The sequence below is a fragment of the Gymnoscopelus microlampas genome, assembly GCF_963454915.1.
Source record: "Gymnoscopelus microlampas genome assembly, chromosome: 19".
Classification (NCBI taxonomy): domain Eukaryota; kingdom Metazoa; phylum Chordata; class Actinopteri; order Myctophiformes; family Myctophidae; genus Gymnoscopelus; species Gymnoscopelus microlampas.
In genome coordinates, this window is record NC_139956.1 from 28,856,429 (window position 1) to 28,881,974 (window position 25,546).

The following is a 25,546-nucleotide window of genomic DNA, read 5'->3' on the forward strand; positions in this document are numbered from 1 at the left end:
GGGTTTAAGTGGTTGAATAAAAAAGTTGCCAATCTGAAGGACATTCTGTGACGGCTGGCATTATTCATGGAGAACACTTTGGAGCAGTGCACCCGGCAATTAGCTTATATTGTTGACTAGTTTACTAGTGACACACACACACACCACACACACAGAAAACACAACATGTTCAAATGGTACACGTGTTTCACAAAGTGACAATGCCTTATTTAATAGTGGTGTTGGGAAAAAAACCGATTCTCGCAAAAATAGCGATTATCAACGATTCAAAATCGATTCACAATTTCAATTTTTAAATATATTATATATATATATATATATATATATATATATATATATATATATATGCATTTATTATTTTGCTGGTGAACATTACAGTTCTTACTATGGTGTGTGTGAAATGTAAGCTTACCATAATAGTAAACATTATCATGTCTTCAGTGATAATCAAGGGCTTTAGGGGAAAAATAAAACTAACTCCAGTCACATGCAGTTCCGTACAGCACAGCTGAGGTGTGTGTCACTGCCCAGCTGACTCTTGGTGGCACATATGACTGTTATGTCATAGTCTTGTGAATTAAAATAGATAAAACTGATTGGGAATATATATATCTTTTTTTTTTTATCGAATCGTGAGCAGACAATTGAAATTGATGTCTAGAGTCCACAACACATTTAGGGTAGAAAACATCAATCTACAAGCTAAAACATGGCACGTCTTCTCTTTCCTGGGTTCCGTTGCTTGGAACTTGGAGCAAGTTCCAACCTGATGTTGTGTGGCAGTTCCGACTGCTTCAGACCGTACTGAATAACTGCAAACTTGCATAACGTCTTCAGACTAGGATTTAAGTCTAAGATGTGCATCGAACTGCGATTGTTGCGATAAGATCCTCCAAAGAGGCGATCTCCTACCATGCAGGCCATCCAAGGTCTCCCCCATTTCCCCTTGGCCTCAAACCTCTTCCAGGTACGGGTCTTTTGATTGAACTTCCACAGATCACATTTAAAAAAACCACACATTATGTACAGCTCTCCATCGTAGGCAAAGGCTGAATGAAACCTGCGTCCTTCTGGAAGCTGTGCAGGAGGCATGGTCAGCCAGCTGTCGGTCACAGTGTCAAACACTCCGATGTTATTAAAGTACTTATCAAAAATCTTAAAATAATTACTATAGTATCCTGGATGGAACCAAAATACAAACATCTTTGTGCCAATGATGGTGGCGGAGGAGAGACAATAAGTGAAAACAGGTGGAGAGCCTGTGGTGTTAATTAAAGACCAGACCATTGTGGTGGTGTCCAACTTGTACAGCACGGAGTAGTAATTTTGATTCCTTGCATTGACATACATGACCTTCCCCAAGCCACAGGCTGAGTGGTTGTACCCCACCTCTGGAACGGTCCCATAAACCTTGGGTTTGAACCATCTGTGGGTGTCGACATCAAACGCATAGAGCACCTTGCAGAATCGATCTGAACTATTCTTGACCCCGCCCCAGATGTAGATGACCTCTCCTATCAGCACAGCTGTGTGGCCTTTGCGCACACGGTGGACCTCGGGGGGACGTTCTCCTCGTCCGGGCGTCACCGGAGGCAACTGCCTCCAGCTTAAAGACACAGTGTTGAATACATGCACGTCGACGTGATCCCCGTCGTCCACGCAGACCTCCATGCAGGTCTCCGTGTCACAGTACACGTCCAAGCAGTAGAGCTTGTGTCCGATGGCTACGGCATGACCAACACCCGGTGGCCCTGACTTCACCGCGGTCCAGCAGAACATCTGTCTGTTTGTCTCTGTCTGTCCCTCTATCTCTATGCGTCTCTGCCTTCTCTCTGTTCCGTCTGTATCTCTGTGCAACACTAGTGTGCCATGTATTGCCCTTCAACATCTCATATACGGCGGATCAGTGCTCTGGTCTGACGTCACACGCAACACAAACCCTGAGACCTACGTTTATAAAGACCACCAGATCAAATCTCTAAAAACTCCTCACTTTGGCATCTGCCACATGAATTATGGTGGCTTCATTGGTTGACATGACAAGAACGGCCTGTCATCTCCCTTCACAGCTTCTATAGTAGGCAAACCTAGTGTTGCAGAGAAGCCAAACATCTACCACCTCCATACAGATTCCAAAAAAAGGAAGGAAGGATCTCAGGTACATTTTTTAGCATTTTCAGCAATGGGGTAATTATTTGTTCGTTTAGATCTTGGAGTGACAGCGAGATCGGAAATCGGCATGTGACATGCCACCGACATGTTACCTCTGTCACCGGCAGGCACAACATGCCAGAGGCATGCCGGTGGCAGAGGCGACGTGTCGCCGGCATGTCGGCATGTCACATGCTGGTGGCATGTCACATGCCACCTTTCGATGTCGCACCTCCTGGACAAGCTGACGGGAGTGTGACTTACGATGTCCTTGCACCAGAGACAACGCCAGTCCTGCAGCCGGCGCACGCTGCCACAGTTCTTGTCACACACCACACACTTGGCGTTGACCGGCAGGTTGCCCTCCAACCACTGATGAGGCATAGTCACCTAGGAAGAACACACACACACACACACACACACACACACACACACACACACACACACACACACACACACACACACACACACACACAGTCAAATCAATTCAAATGTTAAACAAAACAGGTATACTTGATTTCTATTGTACGTTTCAGGCATACAGCAGGGGAGCTCAAGTGCCTTGCAAATGATAACACACAAATAAAAGAAGGTACATAGTATTGTGTACTACACTATGTATGTACAATCTGTACACTCACCCCTTCTTTGTCCTCCATGATGTCATTTCCTATGGAGGCCAGCGTGGTCCATTTGCAGCTGTTGGTGGAGCGCACGGCACATCGCTTATGGGCCTTGAACTTACACACTAAAAACGGAAGGTCAGAGGTCAATACTCAGGACGGATGTATATTATGAACATAATGAAACCATGAGAGACTGGACGAGAGACTGGATGGCAGGTTGTTAAACTACTGTCCGGTGGGGAGGGGGTGATTTAATCAAGTGAGAAGAAGAGGGGGTATCATGCAGTAAAACAAAAATTGTACATATTTGACAGCTAATACACCACATATTGTTCAGATCTTTGCATCATAGTGTCTGTCATAGAGATAGCCTCCACCTTTGACCCTAGCCTAGAGGAAGCCTTTATGACCAAGGCCATTAAATACCAACCACTCCTACATGCAGGGTTGCCAGATCTGCTTATTGTAATTGCCCTGCAAGATTTTATTTGAAAATAGCCGATCTACAAGCTCACAACGCGTCGCATCGCGACGCGTTGTGAGCTTGTAGATCTGCTATTTTCAAATAGCTGATGCATATGTGAAAGTGCTCATGTGGCCCATAGTCGCTTCTTTTGGGCTGGTTTCCCTAGACCTGGTTGCTTGTTTCTCTCACAAAATCTGGCAACACTGCCTACATGCCATCTCAGAGCTGGGCTATAGGTGCAGACTATTTGATTTTATATTTGGTAGCCTATACTGGTTGTTAGAGGGTTTCAACAACTTGGGATGCCCAAAAAGGAGGCAAAAAGGCTTGTAAAGTCCTGTGTTGTCTCTGCTATTGTTGGTAGCCGCCACACATGGCGAAGACGCTGTTACTTATACCCATAGAGTACTGAGTGACATGCTTATTGCATCGTGAAGACATTATGCCATGATTTTGTGAATGTAACCTGAACTGCACCTTTAATATGTGTGTCCTTGTATTCTCTCCTTTATGTGGACATGAATGAATTGTTCAAATGTGTGTGTAGAGGGGCTCTACCTTCACAGGACAGTCCGTGCGAGGTGACCCCCGGCAGGGCCTCTCTGCAGACGTTACAGAAGGTGGGTCTGGCATGGGAGCACGCATACCAGTTGTGCATCCCGGAGAAATGCTCCATGTTGAACTGACTGGCCTGGGAGAGGACACAAACACAAATGACAGGTCAGTGACATCACTGCTCCATGTTGAACTGACTGGCCTGGGAGAGGACACAAACACAAGGACAGGTGAGTGACATCACTGCTCTATGTTGAACTGACTCGGCTGGGAGAGGACACAAACACAAGGACAGGTCAGTGACATCACTGCTCCAGGACAGTCTATGGTTAAAACTAACAGTCCTATGATAGGACAGTAATTATCAACCTTTTTTAATTTCAAGGACCCCCATTTTCATATGCAATAGTCCACGGACCCCCATTTGAGACATTTTTCTTTTTTATCTCTGGGACTTCAATCTGACACTGTAAAATCCTCAGTGTTAATTTAACTCTGAGAGTGTACAAATGGAACCAAATGGACCCGTCCGTAAGGGGAAGACAAATACAAGCCCAAGGAGGATAGGACAATGACGTGGAAGGATGACGTCACGGTTTCATTAAAAAAGGTTAACGTGATTGAATGTCCTGTGATGATGGGAGGAACGCAGACCGATGGGGACAGTGACGTCACTATGTTCTCCTTTTAACAGACTGTCTAAGGAAATGAGGTTGGGTTGTGATCAAGCTGTTCTCTCCTCCGCGTCATCAGTGCCCACACCCTAGGTGGGGTTGGCGAAAGGGCCTTTCTGTATGGAGTTTGCATGTTCTCCCCGTGTCTCCTAGGGTAGGTACCCTCACAAAAAACATGCAGTAATCCTGGTCACTATACTGCCTCCCCCTGGCCAGCCGGGGCGCCTGATGGAGGGCAAGGGAACTGGTTGGAATAACGTGTTCCTTCCACGCGCTACGTCCAACCAGGGAAACTCTCCCCTGTCAGGTGATAAGAAGGTCAGTTGGCTCTCATGCATTGAAGGAGGCATGAGCTCGGCCCTGGTCTCCCTAGGTTGGCAGAGGGAAGGTAGTGCCCAGGATTACACGCTTAGGCATTAGCACTGGGTGAAAAAATAGGGGTTACAAAATCGTGGGATAAAAATGTAGTTAAAAAAAAGAAAACTGACTTATTTATGGTCACCATGGATACTTGCCGTCCAAAACAAAGAGCTAAAATACACATTAATGATACTGTTATATTTGTTTTTTGTTTCTTTCTTTTATAAATAGCCTTTACTCTCTCATTGCTTTCCTGTCTCTCCCACCTCTGCTGTATAATAAAAAAAAAAATCAAAAAAGTATCTCCAAGAAGAGGATTTAGCTGTTTTTTTTGACTGATTACACCGATATGGGCTTCTTCTACTGATGACTCAGTCAGCAGACGTGAATCAAAATGTTAAGGGCTCAATAATGTGACAAAGGGAGATTAAGACGCTGGAAATGCAAGGGAGCAGTTAAGCTCAGACACGAGTAGCGGCTTACAATTTTCATCTCTCTTTTATCAAATGGAGGTGTCTGATGTTATGAGCATCATTAATCTGCCCGAAAGTGAAGAGATAAGGATACGGAGGGAAAGTGAGCAAATGAGGAGATAATGTGTAATAAGGAGGGAGGTGGACGAATAATGCCTCATGAAAGGTGACAGAGTTGGGCTGTTAAAAGCAGTGGTGTAATTTTTAGGTATTTTTTACTTTACTGGAGTATTTCAGTACTTTTACTTCTACTCCACTACATATCAGAGGCAAATATTGTACTTTAATCCAATACAATTATTTGACAGCTTTAGTTACTAGTTACTTTTAGGATTTTGATTATTATCACAAAACATACATTAACCACTTCAGCCCTACAGTATATACATTTCGGCCATTTGAAAATAGCCGATCTACAAGCTTGGCTTCTAGCACTTGTAGATTTTCATACATTTAAGACATTTGAAAACTTGGACATTCTGCATAATGAGTACTTTCTACTTTTGGTACTTTAAGTAAAACTTTTACCAATACTTTTGTACTTTTACTCAAGTAAATTTTGAATTACGGACTTGTACTTGTAATAGAGAATTTCTACATTGCAGTATTGATACTTTTACTTAAGTACAAAATGTGAGTACTTTTTCCACCACTGGTGAAAAGGGATGGAAGGAGGAGGTAAAGAGGTTTCATCAAAGATATAAAGACAGATACCTACACAGAAAGACCTCGAGTGGAAAATAAGTAGGACGAAGACTCTTTCGGTTTTGTATTGAGAGTGGCCAATTATTTTTTTACCCACTTTTCTCCTTTGCCAATTAATTCCTACCACTATGTTTATCCACTTACATAGACAGCATATTAACCACTCAAAACGACAATAGACAGTTTATCCATTTGTTTACTTCAGCGCACTTTTCTACGCCGCCTATCTTAAAAAGGAACAATGAACTGCCAAGATAACAGTAGTGCCTTTATATATTATTGAAATAATGTATGCTTGACCTACATACATAACACCTCCCCACACACATTTCTGGAAACCTTTTTTTTTTGCATGATTTGACTAAGAGATTGGCCTAATTTGTTATATTAATTAACTAATAGTTTGCCAAAATAGGATATTTATCATGATTTATTGGGAGAAACCAAGCACGTATATGTTAAATCAGACATTAAGCACCACCCACAGCCCAAAGGGAATGATCCTCTATTGCATAACAATATATTGATTCGACTGAGAGATTCAGACTTTTTTTTCCAATGATTCGTCTACCAGTCGACTATAGGCAACATTTGGCCAATCAGATTCGACTATACACATTCTTAGTCGGGGAAAGTCATACCTCATAGATTTCCAACTTCTGGACGGATTTCAGGGCACCGATCCAGTCTTCCATCTCCTTCCTGCTCTCTGCACACAGCATCAACTTCCTGAATGGAGTGATCACCTGAGAGAGAGAGAGATATTTTCAGCATGCAACCAAGTGTAAAATCAGCCATTACGACGCCATCAAGGCACCGCCAAAAAAACACATTTTAGTCGACTAAATCAACTGTAGATTTAGTCGACTATAATCTTATGATATTTAGTCGACTAAAACTAGACTAACAGTAAAACATTTAAGGTGATTAAAATGTGACTAAAACTAAAAGGAATTTAAGTCAAAAGACTACGACTGAAACTGAATCAAAACAGAAGCATCTGAGCACATCTCCCCACAGGATTAACCAGGTCTCCCTCCCTTTGCCTTTCCCCCCAGCCGGTTGCTATGCTTACCGTGAAGCTGTTGTTGATGTTCTTGGTGCTGGTCTCAGCCACGCTGGCGTCTGACAGGTCCACCTCGTCAAATATCAGAGACTGACAACAGGGGGAAAAGTAGACAAACGTTTCAAATTCACGACAGGAACTTTGTTCTTTGTTTTGTCTACCGACAGAACAAGTATTGTTGTGGCCAAAATTCTATACACTTAAGAAAGGCTTTTTGAGAATAATGTAAGAGAAACCAAAAAGTATCTTTTGAGAAGTTTAATTTCTTTCTTGTGCGCACAAGGATACTGAGTTTCAAGACAATCGCAACTGAAGTCAAAAACAGTATATAGGACAGCAGGCCTTACAATGCTTCTTAAAGGCATCTTAGTCACTCCCACAATGGGAGGCAACAAACAGGAGGAGTAACCGCTGATTGACATATGAGAGTCCAGGTAAGATGTGAGAGGCACAACAGTCATTTTGATAAATCTTTTGTTCCTTGGTATCAGAGGCATTGACAACCTCTGTCTTGTCTTGATTATCAGAAGTAGTCTTTTGTATTCATTTAAACTTAATCAGAGTAATCATTACTCCTTCCTGCATAGGTCACAGGCAGCAAAATGTGTAGTGATGGGAGCCAGGTCAAGATGGCTAAACAGTAAAATATATATATACACTCAGGGAATAGTCATGGAATACTGTTTTTCCTGTCTGATCAATGGACCAATATACGACACCGGCAGGGGGAAAAGGGGGTTGGTAGGAATGTATGTTTAGACCGCTTGAAGATTTTAAATAGATTAGATCGCAAACGTAAATTCCCCATCAGTATAAAGCTGTGTTAGTAGTACAGCTGGGAAGCTAATGGCTTATTTATTTGTTAGGATCATTATCACATGTCTCTGCTGTCCGGCACAAACCAGCTAACTCCAAAATGTTCATTTTTCAGGAAATTACAAAAGCAAAACAAAAAAGGAGGTTTTGTTCATCATTGATAAAGTACAGCTAAATGGACCTCAAAGCTCACAATGAGGGTGGAGGTCAAATGGGGGTGGAGCCTGGAGTCAGCAAAACCAGCTAACTCCACCCCCCCTTTGCTGGACTTAGCTGGTTTTGTCAGAAGCGCTTTTTAACACTTTTAATTGGTTCAATATTGTTTTAATCAACACACAGACGTAAAGGGTGTTCAATAGCACTGATTTATGGAAAAAAATGCAAAAGCGGAAAAATTGAGTTAGCTGGTTTCTGCCGGACAGCAATGAATAAAAACAATACTACATTTAAAAGCATACATTTAAAAAACAAAACAAAGAAAAAGTACAATATTTTTTACAACTCACATAAGACTAATTCAAATGCATTAAAAACAATCTAGTAGATCCTACAACAAATGTTTTCCCAGGTGTCTCTTTATTTAGCTTTTTGAATAGTGATTTCTGTGTCAGTTTGGTTATTAACCGTGTCAAATAATTCCATGTTTCCATTTCTCTGTATTCTACTGTGCGCTTCAAATCATTTGTGTTTGCCTTGGGAAGTGAAAACCGGCCTTGTGGTGTCTGTCTGGTGGCATATGTAAAGACTCTAAATTGTGCTTCATGCACCATTACATTTTACTAATGTGTTAATAGGGGGTCTGGTGGCAGTTTGTCGGAGGTGGTATAACAGTTGGCTGCTGTTGGATGCCAGTGTTGGATGCTACTGTACCTTGGAGTCTTTGGCGTAGTAGAGTGTCCTTCCTCGCAGCTTGAAGTACCGTCGCTTCCATCTCTGGAACGAACTGGTTTGCTTCAAAAGGATTCCCTCCTTTACACTTTTCTGGAAGGAAAAACAAGAGAGAGAGAGAGACTTTAGACTTAAGCCAAGTTTTGATTTCTATAATTCATTCTATTTGCTGTTAAAGCTACAATCCGTAAAGTTGTATGTCCTCTCCAGATGGAAAAACATAGCTGCAACTGTTATCACCCTGGATTCGGACCCCTGTCACCCACGTGGGAAACCAAACATCTACCGCTCATCAGAGGGAATTGGGCTTAAAGGGATAGTTCACCCCAAAAAATACTTTTTTTTGCATCGATTAGTCACTCCATGGAGACTTGAATTCATGGATATTTTTTTGTTTTTGTCGCATTCCTAAGCCAATAATTTGATGACCAGCGGACCGGTTAGGCAGCGGTTCCGGTAGGACACACAAAGGAGACTCTTTGTGTCTCATTCCGTAACCGCTACCGGTCCACAAATTATTGGCTTAGGAATGCGACAAAAACAAAAAAATGTCCATGAATTAAACGAGAACCTGTGTAGGGGCCTACATTGTTACACAGGTTCTCGTTTTCCATTTCCTGAAAAGTAACGGTTTTGTACATTGTCTCTGTCGGCTGGAAACCATTATGTCCAAAACTGATACATTTCAGGATTCAAATTCCAAAAGTGGCAAAAGTAGCAGATCTACAAGCTCGAAACTCTGCGAGTTTCGAGCTTGCAGATCTGCTACTTTTGATGCTTTTGTGTGACGCAGTAGTACAGTATGATCAAGTAGGGCGCTAAAAACACAAAAGTTAGAATATGATAAGAGGTTTCTGCCCGACAGCAACAATATACAAGGCTACCATCCGACAGCAACGATATAACGTGCATGTTCCTCATGTTGCTGCACATCTATAAGTGATGGTATGTGCAATGCTGCTACGCTGAACACTGGCAGGACCATGATAATGATTTGATTTAGGTCTGGCTTTGCTGTGGCTGTGTGGTGTGAACACTTCTATTATCTTCCTTTATAGCCTGTCTTTCTGTTCATTATTCTGCCTTTCTCTCTCCGTCGCTCGCTCCCTTCCTCGATCTCTCGTTTTATTTATGACTACACACACTTGGAGAGAGGTCTGGATGCACGCTGGGTAATCAGTTAGATTTAGAATGTTGGGGTCGCCATAGAGATGTTCATTTCTCTCCCCAGATAACAGGGTTCTGGTATAAGTGATTCTGACACACACACACACACACTGACACACACCTGTGCTCAATCGCACAAGCACACGCAGTGTTGCGCATGCATGCGCGCGTCACACACACACACACACACACACACACACACACACACACACACACACACACACACACACACACACACACACACACACACACACACACACACACACACACACACACACACTCACACTTATGCATGCAGTGCTGCACATGGACGCATGGCACACGCACACACGCACGCTTAGAAATCCGATCATGTTATTGACGGCCCTCTTTCTACCTGCACATCTGTCACCTAGCAACATTCCTGCGCCAGTCGGCACGGCAACTAGAGGAGATCAATCAATCCCACAACTTAATGAGTGTGTGTGTGTGTGTGTGTGTGTGTGTGTGTGTGTGTGTGTGTGTGTGTGTGTGTGTGTGTGTGTGTGTGTGTGTGTGTGTGTGTGTGTGTGTGTGTGTGTGTGTGAGTGTGTGTGTGTGTGTGTGTGTGTGTGTGTGTGAGTCAGTGTGTGTGCATTGTTATAAAACAACTAAAGAGGAGACACGTGCAGAGCAGATTGCTAAGGTCCTTTTTGATTGGCTGAGGGAGAAAGGTTTTGATGAGACCTTGTGGGCCATTGGAGAGGACTCAACGAATGTCAACACTGGTGTGAAAGCTGGAGTAATGCGGAAGCTGGAGCTGCACCTGGGCAGAAAGCTGGTCTGGTTGATGTGCAACCTATTCGCACTGGTGAACTGCTCATTGTTGAACTTGATGGTCCTACTCTGTCAGGACAACAAATTATCTGGAATTATAAATCCAAAATTCACCGGGATCTCGGTTGGCCCTCCCCTGATCAAGCTGCCTGACAAGGTCATTCAAGATCCCTCGACTGATCAACACTATGTCTATCAAATTGGTTTTGCAGTCAGAGACAGACCACAGCCACTGGCTCACCACAGCAAACAGACTTCTCAAGCTCTGGGTGTCAAAGCATGGACTGAGAGGAAAGAATCTGAAATTAATTCAATTCAATACGTGTTGGTTCAATGTGAAGGTCAAGGACTCCTGGATTGAAGGGCATATAGGCACAGCCTGTTTCAGCTGGACTGCCTCAAGTCCCAGAGGAAGGAGACACTGGACACTGCATCATGCCAACTGTTGGATCTTGCTTGGTATGCCCACGGTAAAGCCATCCTCCAAACACTGCTGTGCTCTAAGGCAGTGGTTCTCATGTCAAGGACCCCCAAAATTACATGTATTTGGCCACGGACCCCCATCTCAAAATATTGTGTTCCAGGGACCCCCAGAAGCAAGATTTGAGTTACAAATGTTGGCGTTAAAAAGAATATATATATATATATTCAAAGATTTGCACACATTTTCACGATTTAAAAAAAAATGTAATAGCCAAAGTATACGATAATGGTTAAAGCGGTTATTGTGACGCTATATTAACTTATTTAGCTGGGGACCCCCTGGTACCCCGCCAAGGACCCGTGCGGGTCCCCGGACCCCACTTTGAGAATGATCAGAAGGAGAGGAGGATTGAGGGGGTGTAGAGAATCCTGGCCATCAGGGTGACATGGAGACCCAGACAATCATCTGGGGGACTCCTCTGTAAGAGCCAGAAGGACACCTGAGATCAATTATGAGCTTCCAGCAGCATTGGTGGATTGATTAGCTGGTCAGAAGGGACCGACCAGGTGTGTCAGAGCCAGTGATGTAAAGTAACTAAGTACATCTACTCTAGTAAGTACTGTTAAGAACAATTTTGAGGCATTTTTACTTTACTGGAGTATTTCCATTTTTCAGTACTTTTACTTCTACTCCATTACATCTACACTACATCATCATTACACTACAATTATTAGAACACTTTAGTTACTAGTTACTTTGCAATTGTCATTTATTATATCATAAAACATACATTAACCACTTTAGCCCAATTTTATACCGTCGCAAGCTAATGTTCCCCTCAGAATAGGGATGATAGGGTTCAAATGGTTAGTGTAAAAAAGTCCCTACCACACAAAGATCTAGCTGCCACCCTGTAGTTACTCTGAGGACCCGACTGGGGGTCCCGGACCCCCTGTTGAAGACCCCTGTTATACATACTTCTCTCAGGAAAAGAGGGATCAGGGCTCAGGAGGCCAGCAGGAGGCTGATAAGGCTTAGTTAAAGCAGGACTTGGTCAACCTAGCAAAGTGATAATTAATCTTCATAATTGTATTCAGTGATGCACTCCCATTGTTAATAAATATGTAAATTTGATTTGGCTTTGTCAATATAAATTATTTCCCTCATGTCTTTTAATTTCCTAAAAAAGAGGTTAAAGAGGGAAACATATGCGATTTAGAAGTAAAAAATGATGTAGGTTAGAGTTATTCTATCCAAATATCTATCCTTTAGATTCATTTTGGCACCCGAGTATGGTCCGTCACACAAAAGTATCAAAAGTAGCAGATCTGCCACGTTTTGAGCTTGTAGATCTGCTCATTTTTGCCGTTTTTGAATTTGAATGCTGAAAAGTAACTGTTTTGGACATATTGCCGTTTCCACCAGACAAACGATACAGCAACATAATTCAGTTTTTTGTTGTTGTTGACGTTTTTCAGAAAACTTAGAATCGGCCTAATTAGTAAGAAGTTAATGTACTGTATGTAATGACGTTGGTATGCGCTGACTGGTGTGTCGTCATAAATTGTGACATATCATAAATTGTGACCTATCATATATTGTGACCTATCACAGCAGGTCGATGGTCATCTTTACTGGAGAAGAAAAACAAACACATGAACAGTATGTCATTTTGTTTGGGTCAGGAATGAGTTCAAACACAAATTCAGAATCTTCAAATAGTTCTCCATATTCATCTAAATCACTGGTTCTCAAAGTGGGGTCCAGGGACCCCCAGAGGTCCTTGAAGGGGTTCCAGGAGGTCCCCAATAAAATGAGTTAATATAGCATCAGGAATCGGTTTAACCACTATTCTATTGCTAGTTTAACCATTACATACTCTTTAATCTTATAGACGAAAATAGCAGATCTACAAGCTCACAGCACGTCGCAGCGCAACGCGTTGTGAGCTTGTAGATGCGCAACACGCTTTCAAAGAAGACATGCTGGCTTGTACGGAATGCAAATGACTGAAATCAGGCGTGGCGATTTTAATCCATGTAGACATTGTCTGACTTTATAGGGAGGAATTTAAACGTTTTCCAGCCTCCTCCTCATACTCTTCTGGACAGCTACTCAGATTACCAGCCTGTCTCCTGCCTGTTCTCACCTCGACTCTCTGGGTTATTAAAATGCAATGAAGTCTGGGGGGGGGTAAAGGGTGCTTGTCAGGACACTAGTAAGGACACAACATTTGATTACTATTCTTGTTGTAAAACAAAAGGGGGAGAACAGCTGTTCATGCTAATATCTAGTAGCTGCTGTAGCTGCCATACCAGACCTGTCTGGTATTTTCCCTCAGTGATGTTTTAATTAACCTTCTCATCACATTGTACCACATTTGTATTCTTTTCCAGGCCACACATAGGAAAAGACCCAGAGCTGATGGCGACTCTGTAGTAACACTGCTGGCGGGGAGTGTGTGTGACCCTGATATATGCCCTGAGCAGTGGTGGGAAGTAACTAAGTACTATACTGTTAAAGGGATAGTTCACCCAAAACATTACTTTTTCTCTATCGATTAGTCACCCCATGGAGACTTGAATTCATGGATATGTTTTAGGTGGGCAGCGGTTCCAGTAGGAGACACAAATGAGACTCTTTGTGTCTCCTACCGGAACAGCTGCCGGTCATCAAATTATTGGCTTAGGAATGCGACAAAAACATCATTTTGGGGGTGAACTATCCCTTTAAGTAAAATTTTGAGACGTTTTGTTTACTTTTCTGGAGTATTTCCAATTTTCAATGCTTTTTCACTACAATTATTTGAAAATGATAGTTTTCAAAATAATTGATGCGACGTGTTGTGAACTTGTGGATCAGCTGTTTAAAAATATTTGTATACATTTAGAAAACTCGTGAAATGGGACATTCTGCGTGCTATTACTTTTGTCATGTCCATTTTGATACTGGGAATACTTCTATATTTTTACTCAAGCGAATTGTTAATACCAAACTTTTACTTGAACAAAAAATGTATACATTGTGGCACTGATACTTTGTGACAACACACATTGCTGTGTGTTGTCACTACTGTCGTATCATCACCTGCCAGTGAGGAGCCCCCACCGGGAGGACGTAGAGCCTTCGTCCTACTCCTTCCGCCCAACAATCCCCACTCCAACTATCATCCTCCTCCCTCCCCCTGAAAAACAGGCCAATTGTGTTCGTATAGACGCTCGACAAAGCCAGCTGCACCGTGGTGGATTAGAACCCCCAGACTCCGCGGTGGTGGTGGGCAGCTATACTTTACCACTGCGCCACCCGAGCGCCCGCCCAGTACTGATACTTTTACTAAAGTACAAAAAAAAAAAAAGTACTTATTCCGTCACTGGACCCAGAGCGGTTGACTCTGTAGTAACATTGCCAGTGGTGCGTGTGTTGCGCGACCCTGAAATGTGCCCTCAGGTAGAGAGACACAGACAGCAGGTTCCCCACCTGCATAACAAGTATTGGATGTAGACACCCTGGCAAGGCCAGCTGTCTCTGTGTGTGTGTGTGTGTGTGTGTGTGTGTGTGTGTGTGTGTGTGTGTGTGTGTGTGTGTGTGTGTGTGTGTGTGTGTGTGTGTGTGTGTGTGTGTGTGTGTGTGTGTGTGTGTGTGTGTGTGTGTCTGTGTCTGTGTGTGTGTGTGTGTGTATTTTGTATAACTTTTGAAAACCAATTATGTCCCCACAAGTATAGCCTACTAGAATATGCTAAATAGACATTGTGAGGGGAAAAACATTATTATGGTTGAAAAAAAGGTTTGTAGGGATACGTTTACAATTAGGAAATGATTCCGGTTGGGGTTACGGTTAGGATAAGACATTTAGAGGTTATGTTTAGGGATTGGAATTAGAGTTGAGTGCTGGTGTCATACACCAAAACATAGCTATAAGCAGTTAGTATAAGCTTGTCAGCTTGTAGATCTGCTATTTTTAGCGGTGCCAACCGCTCTATACGTGGCTTTTGACTTTTGTATGTCCGTCCGTCCGACCGGCGGTTTCAGCACGGGATGAGCACGACAAAGAAGCAAACAGCTATAACTTCAGTTTGCAGCATGCCACCAAGTCCAAATTTGGTATGTGGACTTAGACCACCAATAGGGACGAGTATGAATTGATGACGTTATCAAAAAGGGGTCCAGGGACCCCCAGCGCCCGTATGAGCACGGGATGAGCACGGGATTTTAAACAGCTATAACTCCAGTTTGCAGCATGCCACCAAATCCACATTTGGTATGTGGACTTAGACCACCAATAGGCACGAGCATGAATTGATGAGGTTATCAAAGAGGGGTCCAGGGACCCCCCGCGCCCGTATGAGCACGGGATGAGCACGGGATTTTAAACAGCTATAACTCCAGTTTGCAGCATGCCATCAAGTCCACATTTGGTATGTGGACTTAGACCACCAATAGGCACGAGCATGAATTGATGAAGTTATCAAAGAGGGGTCCAGGGACCCCCCGCGCCCGTATGAGCACGGGATGAGCACGGGATTTTAAACAGCTATAACTCCAGTTTGCAGCATGCCACCAAGTCCACATTTGGTATGTGGACTTAGACCACCAATAGGGACCAGCATGAATTGCTGAAGCCCCGCCCCCTCTGTCTTCCCATTGGCTGGCCTTCAAACAGCCATAACTCAAGTTCGCAGCATGCTATGGAGTACAAATTTTGTACATGGACTAAAGCCAGCAATAGGGACTAACTGTTATTACTTAAGCCCCGCCCCCTCTGTCTGCCCATTGGCTGGGCTTTAAACAGCCATCATTCCAGTTTGCAGCATGCTCCCAAGTACAAATTTGGTAAGTGGACTCAGACCACCAATAGGGACGCATTGAAATGAGTTAAGGCCCGCCCCAAAGGCACCGCTTCCTTCACACAGGGTGTGATTTTTTTTGGCTTAAGGCTCACGGTTAAACACGCCAAATGTAAAAATGTATGTGTGTGCGCACACACACACGCGTGCGTGCATGTTTGTGTTTGCATGTGTGTGTGTGTGTACTAAACCTCACATCCCTGCAGTGTTGCCAGCTAAATGACTGGACGTTTCACCTTGCCCATTTATCATTGGACAGACACCAAGGACTGTGCTCAGTAGAAAATAATGAGATGAGAAAACATGACTCATAAGCTTGGGAATGTAAACAGATAGAGAGAGAGACAGAGAGACACAGAGAGAGAGAGAGAGAGAGAGAGAGAGAGAGAGAGAGAGAGAGAAAGAGAGAGAGAGAAAAGATGGATTATGGTCTTAAGTAAATTGGTCGGTTAGTCCAATCGTTTTTTTTTGCCAGCTAGCGAGCCAGCTAGTCCAGAAATTAATGCATTTCCTGCCTAATGTCAGTTATTCAATTAATTAACCGCTCAATTAGTTAATGTTATAAATGGGATGCGAGGTGCTGACTGAACATGCGGGGTAAATTAATTGTGGCGCGCCGTGTGCTTGCATTTCACATTCTCTGAAAGTAAGTATACGCCTGTCAACCTGCCACCAAACTTCAGACCTCCCAAAACAAATTGATTTTTCTACTCTACCACACTGCCACCATAATGTGGAATGCCCTGACATCAACCATTAGACACTTCTTTAAAAACGGGCCTGACAAAGCATCTGTCATGAAACCACGAGTGGAGATCAGACACTGCTGCCATTTTTCCTTTGTCCTCCTCTGTAAATATAGCTGTTTGTATTTGTTGATGACATGTATTAATGTGTCAATATTCTATGCTCTGTTGATTCGTTGAATACATACTGTAGGAAGTTTTGGCTATCAATGCTTGGTCTGCGCTCTCTCTCTTTGCCTCTTGTCTCTCTCTCTCTCTCTCTCTCTCTACGTTTCCCCATCTGTATCTCTGTTAATTGCTATTATGTCTCTTCATCCATGTCTTTTTATCTGCATGTCTGTCTGTCTCTTTCTATGTCTCTACTCCATCTGTATATCTTATTATCTTTATGTCCTGCAATTCTTCTCACTCTTTCCTCTCCATCGATCTCTTCTGTCCGTCCCTCCTCTCCCTCTCTCCATGCTGAGGATGCGTTTTGTTTTGTCGGCCCTCTGGTTATACAAGCTTACCTATTACTAATAGCAACATTTTCGTGCATGTACACAAGCACACACACACTCACGCACGCGCACGCACACACACACACACACACACACAGGAATTTTTATCCTTTTAGCCCAACTGTACATCCGTGCGGTTTACATTTCTGACTAGTAAAATATTCAATCAATCAATAAAAAAAGCCCTGGTCATTAGAAGTTGTCACTCTCTGAAGCAACAGAAATGGACCGGGTCAGTGCAGGTAGCATTTAAGGTACTGTACAGACCTTGTCACAACTCATGACCTCGGCGTCAGCATTTTTCTTTGTCAGTCTTTGCACTTGCACTATCCCTGTACTGTACTATACAGTGTGTCATAAAGCAAAAAAATACCTTACGTCTTTTTCAAACTGGGCAACATTCTAAATGGGTATAAGTTGGGTCCAGACGAACAAGCTTTCGGCTACAACTTTCCGCTATTTTGTCGTACAACAAAGGGGTTTAAAGGGATACTTCACCCAAAAAATGATGTTATTTTCTATCGATTGGTCACCCAATGGAGACTCCAGAATCCATGGATTTTTTTTTTAGTTTTCGTCGAATTCCTAAGCCACTGTCCTCACTGAATTCTCATGTGTGTTGGAGGACACATGTGATTGTCTACATGCAGTGGTGGAAAAAAAGTGCTCACATTTATTTACTTATGTAAAAGTATCAATACTGCAATGTAGCAACACTCTATTAAAAGTCTGGTATTAAAAATGTACTTCAGTAAAAGTGCAAAAGTATTCACATTCAAATTTACTTAAGTACTGAAAGTAAAAGTACTCATCATGCAGAATGTTCCATTTCACACGTTTCCAAATGTATAAAAAATACTTTGAGAATAGCAGATCTACAAGCTCACAACGCGTCGCAAAGCGACACGTTGTTTCAAATAGCCTAAGCATACTTAGGGCTAAAGTGGCTAATGTATGTTTTGTAATAATAATCAAAATCTACAAAGGAACTAATAACTAAACTTTTCAAATAATTGTAGTGGAGTAAAGAGTATAATATTTGCCTCTGAGATGTAATTGAGTAGAAGTAAAAGTATTGAATTGGAGACACTCCAGTAAAGTAAAAAATCCCCAAAAGTGCACTAAAGTATAGTACTTAGTACTGGGGTAAATATTGCCGTCTTATTGTGGCCATTAGTGAGGACCATTTATACGAAAATACGGTTGAAAATGGGCGAAGTGGTCCTACTTCATTTTTCAGCCATTCTGAAAAACCAAGATAAATGTTTACACAAATCTTCTCTTATGGGGGTCCCTGGCAACATATCCTTTCAAATGGGGGGGGGGGGGGGGGTCCACGGCCAAATACATATCAATGCGGGGGTCCTTGACATGAAATAATTGAGAAAACCACTGCACCTGGACCAAACAGCTAGGGTTGGCAGACAGCGACAGAGGGAATATACACACATGGGAATTGCAACCAAACAACCAATTTGAAGGAGAACAATGGAATACGATAACAAGGAGAAGACAGACACCAGATTGCGGGCATGAGGAGCGAATGGAATGAATAAATAGACAGTGGGCGGGTGGGTGGCGGTGGGTTGGGGTTTTGGGAGAGACAGAACAGAGAAAGTGAAATGATTGCTCGGCAGCCTGATGGTGTCATCTGTGAGACGGGATGGGGCGAGGGCTGATTGAAACACCTGGTGGGAATGCGGTGATGCAGGAGCAAAGATTTGAGTTAAATATGTTCGCTTTAAAATAGCCTATTATTCAAAGAGTTGCACACATTTTCAAAACAGCAGATCTACAAGCTCGTAGCGCAGCACTTGGTGCCGTGCTACGCGCTTGTAGATCTGCTATTTTTGAATAGACAAGGTATAAAATATGACTAAAATCTAAAATGACAGAGAGAGCCAGAGAGATCTCTACCCCACCATGGCGGACCTGAAGATCATTTGCTGTGTGTGTGTGTGTGTGTGTGTGTGTGTGTGTGTGTGTGTGTGTGTGTGTGCGTGCGTGCGTCTATACAGTATGTCACATTCTCACTCTGTATTTGTGCTTATCTCTCTTTCGTCCGTCTCCCTCCCCTGACCCTCTCTGACATACAGGGAGTAATGTGCAGTGCATACAGTTTATTGGGGAGAAGCAACCACCTCTAGACCGCCGATGAATCTAATTCATTGCTCCATCACCTCATCTCATTTCCTTGTGAGCGTGTGCATGTGTGTGTGTGTGTGTGTGTATACCTTTGTGTGTACGTGTGTGTGGGCTTGCGTACGGTCGCGGAAATGTTGTTATTAGTATAGGTAAGCTGGTATAACCAGAGGGCGGACAAAACATAACATCCTCAGCATGGAGAGAGAGAGAGAGAGAGAGAGGGGGCAAGGACAGAAGGAGGCAGGAGAAAAGGATGGAAAAAGACAGATGGAGGGAGGGAGGGAGGGAGAGATCGATAGAGAGGAAAGAGTGAGAAGAATTGCAGGACATAAAGATAATAAGATATACAGATAGAGTAGAGACATAGAAAGAGACAGACAGACAGACAGACAGACAGACAGACAGACAGACAGACAGAGAAAGCGATAGCGAGCAGACCAAGCACTGATAGCTGAAACTAAATCTACTGGGTTGACGGCCACAAGCATCATTGGCGAGTCAAGATGTGAGCCATATAAAACTGGCTGACAGCAACAACAACAACACAGACACAAAATATCTCTGAGGAGGAAAAACTAGACAACAAAATCCTCCCCAACCCAAAGAGGTACCAATACTACATGATGACGCAACGTGGCAGAAAGACACCGGAGACTCCACATGCAAGAGAGATAAACAACACAACAAATTGTCTAAAACAGAAAGAACTGCATGACACAACATCACACAGGGGCGGCAGTGGCTCAGGGGTAGAGTGGCCGGAAGAGCGGCCGCATGGTGAACCGCGAGGTTCCCAGTTCGCTCCCGGGCTCCCCCAGAGTTAGTGTCGAAGTGTCTTTGAGCAAGACAATGAACCCCTAATTGCTCCCGATGAGCAGGTTGGTGCCTTGCATGGTTTCCTCCGCCATTGGTGTGAATGCGTGATTGTAATGCACAATCTATGTTAAGCGCTTTGGATAAAAAGCGCTATATAAATGCACCATTTACCACACCAGAGAATTGACATGTGACACCTCCCTGTCAGGGGGAAACCTTGTATGTCCTTTTCAGGAAATGGAAAAAAAAATAACCTGAGTTCCAGTGGATCCAGTGTAGAGTTAGAATTCAGTCACAAGCACTTGTTACAACTTTTCATTGTTTTTATAAAACCCAGACACACTTAACCACTTTCACGTTCACTTAAAACAATAATAATACTTGGTATGTCGTACTGTGGTATGACAAAGTAGGGCGTTAGTCGGGGTTAATTTACGAAAAACAAAAAACCATACAAAGTTGAAATATGGAGATACTAGCTTTTTGCATGACAGCAACAAAGAGAAAAAATGATCTATTTGCAGGGCGTAAAAGTGGACATATAAAACACATGAGAAGGTGTAAAGGTCTTTTTTCGAGATAACGGCTTCATATCACTGCTCAAAACCCTATAATCCAGCTTTTGTAGGTTCATAGGTTCAGGATTTGTAGTGCGACCCCCTTCCAGTTATTACACTGGCTCGGGGGAGCAGTCCAAAGAAAGAGAAAAGAAAGAGAAAAACATAGGACAAGACAAAGAAGACTAGACTAGGACAACGAGAACTCGGTCACACTGCCCCCAGAACCAACATCGTGAGAGATGAATAGCACTGGTGAATAGTACTGTTCATCTATATTGCACTTTGACTGAATCGACAGAATCTTTACAAATGTTTTTTTAATGTGTCTATTGTTTTTAAATGTGAAGCACCATGAGTTGTGGAGAGCTCATATTCAAAATTGACTGAAGTAAAAGTAGAAAAGTACAAAATGTACTTAAAGTACGAAAAGTAAAAGTACTAATTATGCAGAATGTCCCATTTTTTCAAATGTATAAAAATCTGTTGAAAATAGCAGATCGACAAGCTCACAATGCGTCGCATAGCGACGCATTGTGAGCTTGTAGATCGGCTATTGTAGATTGGCTATATGTATTCAGGGCTGAAGTGGTTAATGTATGTTTTGTAACAATAATCAAAATCTACAAAGTAACTAGCAACTAAAGCGTTCAAATAAATGTGGTGGAGTAAAAGTACACTATTTGCCTCTACTACTCTAAATATTCCAGTAAAGTACAAACCTAAAAATTGTACTTAAGTACAGTACTTCAGTAAATCTACTTAGTTACTTTCCACCACTGCCCAGTGTGTATTGTAGAAGTGACAATAAAAACTGATTCTGATTCTGTCAGTCAGTCTCAACAAGAGGCAGTACAAACGACACACACACACACACACACACACACACACACACACACACACACACACACACACACACACACACACACACACACACACACACACACACACACACACACACACACACACACACACACACACACACACACACACACACACACACACACACACTCTATTGGTGGTAGCTGTGACAACGCAGTTGGAGTGGGGCGGGGCTAATCAGAGGCAGTGTGTTATTGTTTGACGAGCGGTGACGAATCAAGGACTGTACACATTGGACCTTGTGTAAGGTTACAACATCATGTGTGTTATTACATGACCTAACGTGACGTGATGTGACATGCTTAGGTAGCATTGACACGTCATCCTGTATAGTTCAGTTGTTCCCAAACGTTTCAGTCCCCCAGAACCCAAAATATACAGTACATACAAACTTACAAAAACGCTCACAACGTGCATTGTTGTGAGCTTGTAGATCTGCAATTTTCTCTATTTCCTAAATGGAACATTTATGGATTTATTCATTTATTTTTTTAATAATTCCTGAAATTCTTTTGAAAAAAGTTTCCCTTTCTAAGTTCTCAAAAATCCTATTGTTTTAGGCTTTTGAAATAATTCAACATAAAACAAAGTGATGTTTACTCCAGTCCCGACCCATAAAAAATGCTTCCCTGGTCCCGAACACGGGTCCCGACCCATTGTTCGGGAACCGCTGGCACGTAGTTCAAGAGGTTCAGACAGGCAGCCAAGTCAAGTCCATAAGAAAGTGAGTGAGAGTCACACTCACTCAAAACAAAAAGCCTTCAACAAACTATAGTCCTGGAACAAACCCCGAGGCAAGGAAGTGGAACGCCAGCTGCTCCATTAAGCAGTCTGTCTAAGCACTTAGTCAATCAACGTGGCTGACAAGAGGATTGTGATGACGAAGCAGAGAGTCACAGAGGACAGAGCGAAGGTGCGATTTACGACACACGGCCACGACTCACCACCTCGCAATTTACAGTACAGTAGGTGTGTGTGTGGGATGACGCCAGGGTGGGAAAAGTCAAGGCCCCGAGCAAATCAGAGACCCTCTGACGCAGTGGTTCTCAAACTTTTTCATGTCAAGGACACCCAAATTGGCACACATTAGCCCGCGGACCCCCATTTGAAAAGATATGCTAGGGAACCCCATAAGAGAAGATTTGTACGGCTCTAGCAGTGATTCTCGACCATTTTAATTTGCGGGACCCCCAGTTTAACATGCATTAGGCTATGGACCCCGATTTAATGGCATTTCTATCTCTGGGACCCCAATTTATATTGTAAAATCAATGAGTGTATAAATGTGGGTCCATTTGGTTCCATACAGACCGATAATGGTCCATTTGGTTCCTAAGACTATCTATCATTTAGCTGGGGACCCCCTGGAACTCCCTAACCGACCCCTGGGGGTCCCATGCAGACCCGAACCAACGCTCTAACGTAACGCCCTTCACTTCACCGCTCCACTGCCTTTGAAATAATACCATCGAGCAAGGCACCAAAACCCCCCAAAACTGTTGAAGCACAGATTCTCTGTAGCCAGCAGTGTAAATTGTATTAATGCCACACAGACACAAATGCTGACTGTTGAACTCTCAAAGTTTGGTCTTTTTCTCTCCAATTTGTGTGCTGTCACTGCCGTTGTATCCTACTGGCTCACCTGCCAGAGCCTTCGTCCTACTCCTCATGCCTAACACTCCCTGCTAACAGGTGCCACCCCAGCCCGTAGGAATACCTGCATTTATAAATATCACCCTCCTTGCCCGGCTTCCTTCCCCCCGAACACGGGCCAACTGTATTCATATAGACGCTCGACAAAGCCATATTTTTAAAGTTTTGTGTTTTTTCAATTACTTTTTTCTTTTTTTTTTGGGGGGGGGATGAAAAATACAATAAAAAAGTAAAATAAAACAAATGTAAAAAGTAAGCGGAGAGATACGGCCACCTCCAGTATTAGGAGGGCAGGATGAGTCACCGGAACCAGGGACGGGTGTTTTTGATGAATCTAACATGCTAAAAATGGAGTTTGAAGTTATAATGGGTTTGTATAGGAAGGAGGCGTGTCTGATAAAATTAATATCAAATATCTAAATACTGAATCAAGCAACTTAAAAACTGTCTGGGGGGCTCGAAAAGCCTGAGTAGACGATAAAATGACCAAAACATTTTTTTTTAAAGTGAAATATCCCTTTAAATGGAGGGTGTCAGGACATAGCAGAATGAGAATGTTCACATGTTTGTCTGCAATAACTATCCCAGGGTTCACATGTTTGTCTGCAATAACTATCCCAGGGTTCACATGTTTGTCTGCAATAACTATCCCAGGGTTCACATGTTTGTCTGCAATAACTATCCCAGGGTGATTAAAGGAGAATGGATTTCACAGTCAGTCAACATGTGTTGTTGACTGAGGGCTCAAACATGTGTTGTGAGTCATTGTGAACTGACATGGTGTGTGTTAATAGTGTGCTTACAGGAACTATTATTGCATGCATGAATGAACACACAAGTGAAGCAACACCCCCTCGTAAATTCTCACACAGCTCATCACGGCTAACAACGCGCGCGGCGCGACACGTTGCGAGCTTGTCAATCTGCTATTTTCAGCGAAAGCTTTCCCCACAATACGGAATGCCGGGTTGGCCTGTCACAATTGTTACATAGTAGTCTAATCGCAATTATTTGAGATGATCGCAATTACTTTTGCATAATCATTATAGTCGTTTTCATGTTGAAAGATTTTCACACATTTTCAAATATTAAAAATAGCAGAAATAGCAGCTCTACAAGCTTACGTGTCACTTCGTGACGCGCTGTAAGCTTGTAGATCTACTATTTCTGCTATTTTTGCATGAATAAAAATAATTAAATATGTCAATACTTTCTTTGTATAGTTCAGTAATTCGTCATATCTGCCCGGGGAGTTTTGTGATCACAAAGCCTGAAAGGCTTCATACTGTATGTTCCATCGTTCAATGGCCAAACACACAATTACATCGTTAATCGCAATTATTTGAGTGAAAATTAATCGTCAACTTAAATGTGTAATCGTGACAGCCCTAATGCCGGGGTTTAACCCATTAAGACCAGGAACGCATCTGTGAATACATATTTTAAAGCGAACATTTGTGAAATATTTTGTTCCAGGGACCCCCAGAAGAAAATATTTGAGTTACAAATGTTCGCTTTAAAAACACATAGGTGGTTAAAGCTGCAGTCCGGAACGTATTTTAATGAATAAAACGTTATATTAAGCTTTAAAAAACGTAGGGTAAGTGATATCTTTTGGGTTAAAACAAAACTTTTTTTAGTTAAAAAAGTTAAAGCACTATATTCTGTCTCTCTACCCACTCGGCTATACGGCCGCCCCCTGTTTCTTACGATTGCAGATTTAATCTAGTTAAAATGTGGTTTACCAGCAGCTGATTCCTTGTAAACATGAGCGATTCTTCACAGGAAACTCGTAAAAATTAGACTGCAGAAAAATGACAGCACCCTTCTCTGATTTGATATCAATTTCATTCACATGAATGATTGATGAAATCAATATCAAAACACAGCCTGCCTGGCACTGCTGTCAGGCAGGCTAATGTCTCTCCATTCGCCCTCTCTCTCTCTCCTTTTCCTCTTCTGTCTATCCCAGTAATTCTCAATCTTTTTTTCTGGATCAGGGCCCACTTGCAAATCTTAACAGCGTTCGCGGCCCACCCCGTCTGGGAATCGCTGGTCTAATGGCGTCTTTTGAACCTTCTTTGTATGATGGCTGAAAGCAATTAAATCAAATCACTGACTTGAGTCGCTGAAATTAACGATTTCAGCGTGTTCAAAATGTTATTTGAGAAGCTTGTAGATCGGCTATTTTCAAACAGCCTACTGTATATAAAAGAGGACTGAAGTGGTTAATGTAT

The 25,546-nt window shown here is 42.7% G+C and overlaps 1 protein-coding gene across 3 annotated transcripts in view; it reads right to left on the reverse strand.

Moving 5' to 3' along the window:
* Window positions 1-25,546, reverse strand: part of LOC311035363 (diacylglycerol kinase delta) — a 145,051-nt gene that overhangs the window by 42,963 nt on the left and 76,542 nt on the right. For all 3 annotated transcript variants that reach the window (XM_084043520.1, XM_084043521.1, XM_084043522.1), the window contains 6 exons: window positions 8,763-8,873; window positions 7,086-7,166; window positions 6,652-6,756; window positions 3,802-3,934; window positions 2,793-2,899; window positions 2,416-2,541 (listed from right to left, as the gene is read on the reverse strand). In XM_084043520.1, coding sequence (XP_083899646.1) covers window positions 2,416-2,541; window positions 2,793-2,899; window positions 3,802-3,934; window positions 6,652-6,756; window positions 7,086-7,166; window positions 8,763-8,873 — 663 coding nt within the window. The remainder of the gene's footprint in view (window positions 1-2,415; window positions 2,542-2,792; window positions 2,900-3,801; window positions 3,935-6,651; window positions 6,757-7,085; window positions 7,167-8,762; window positions 8,874-25,546) is intronic.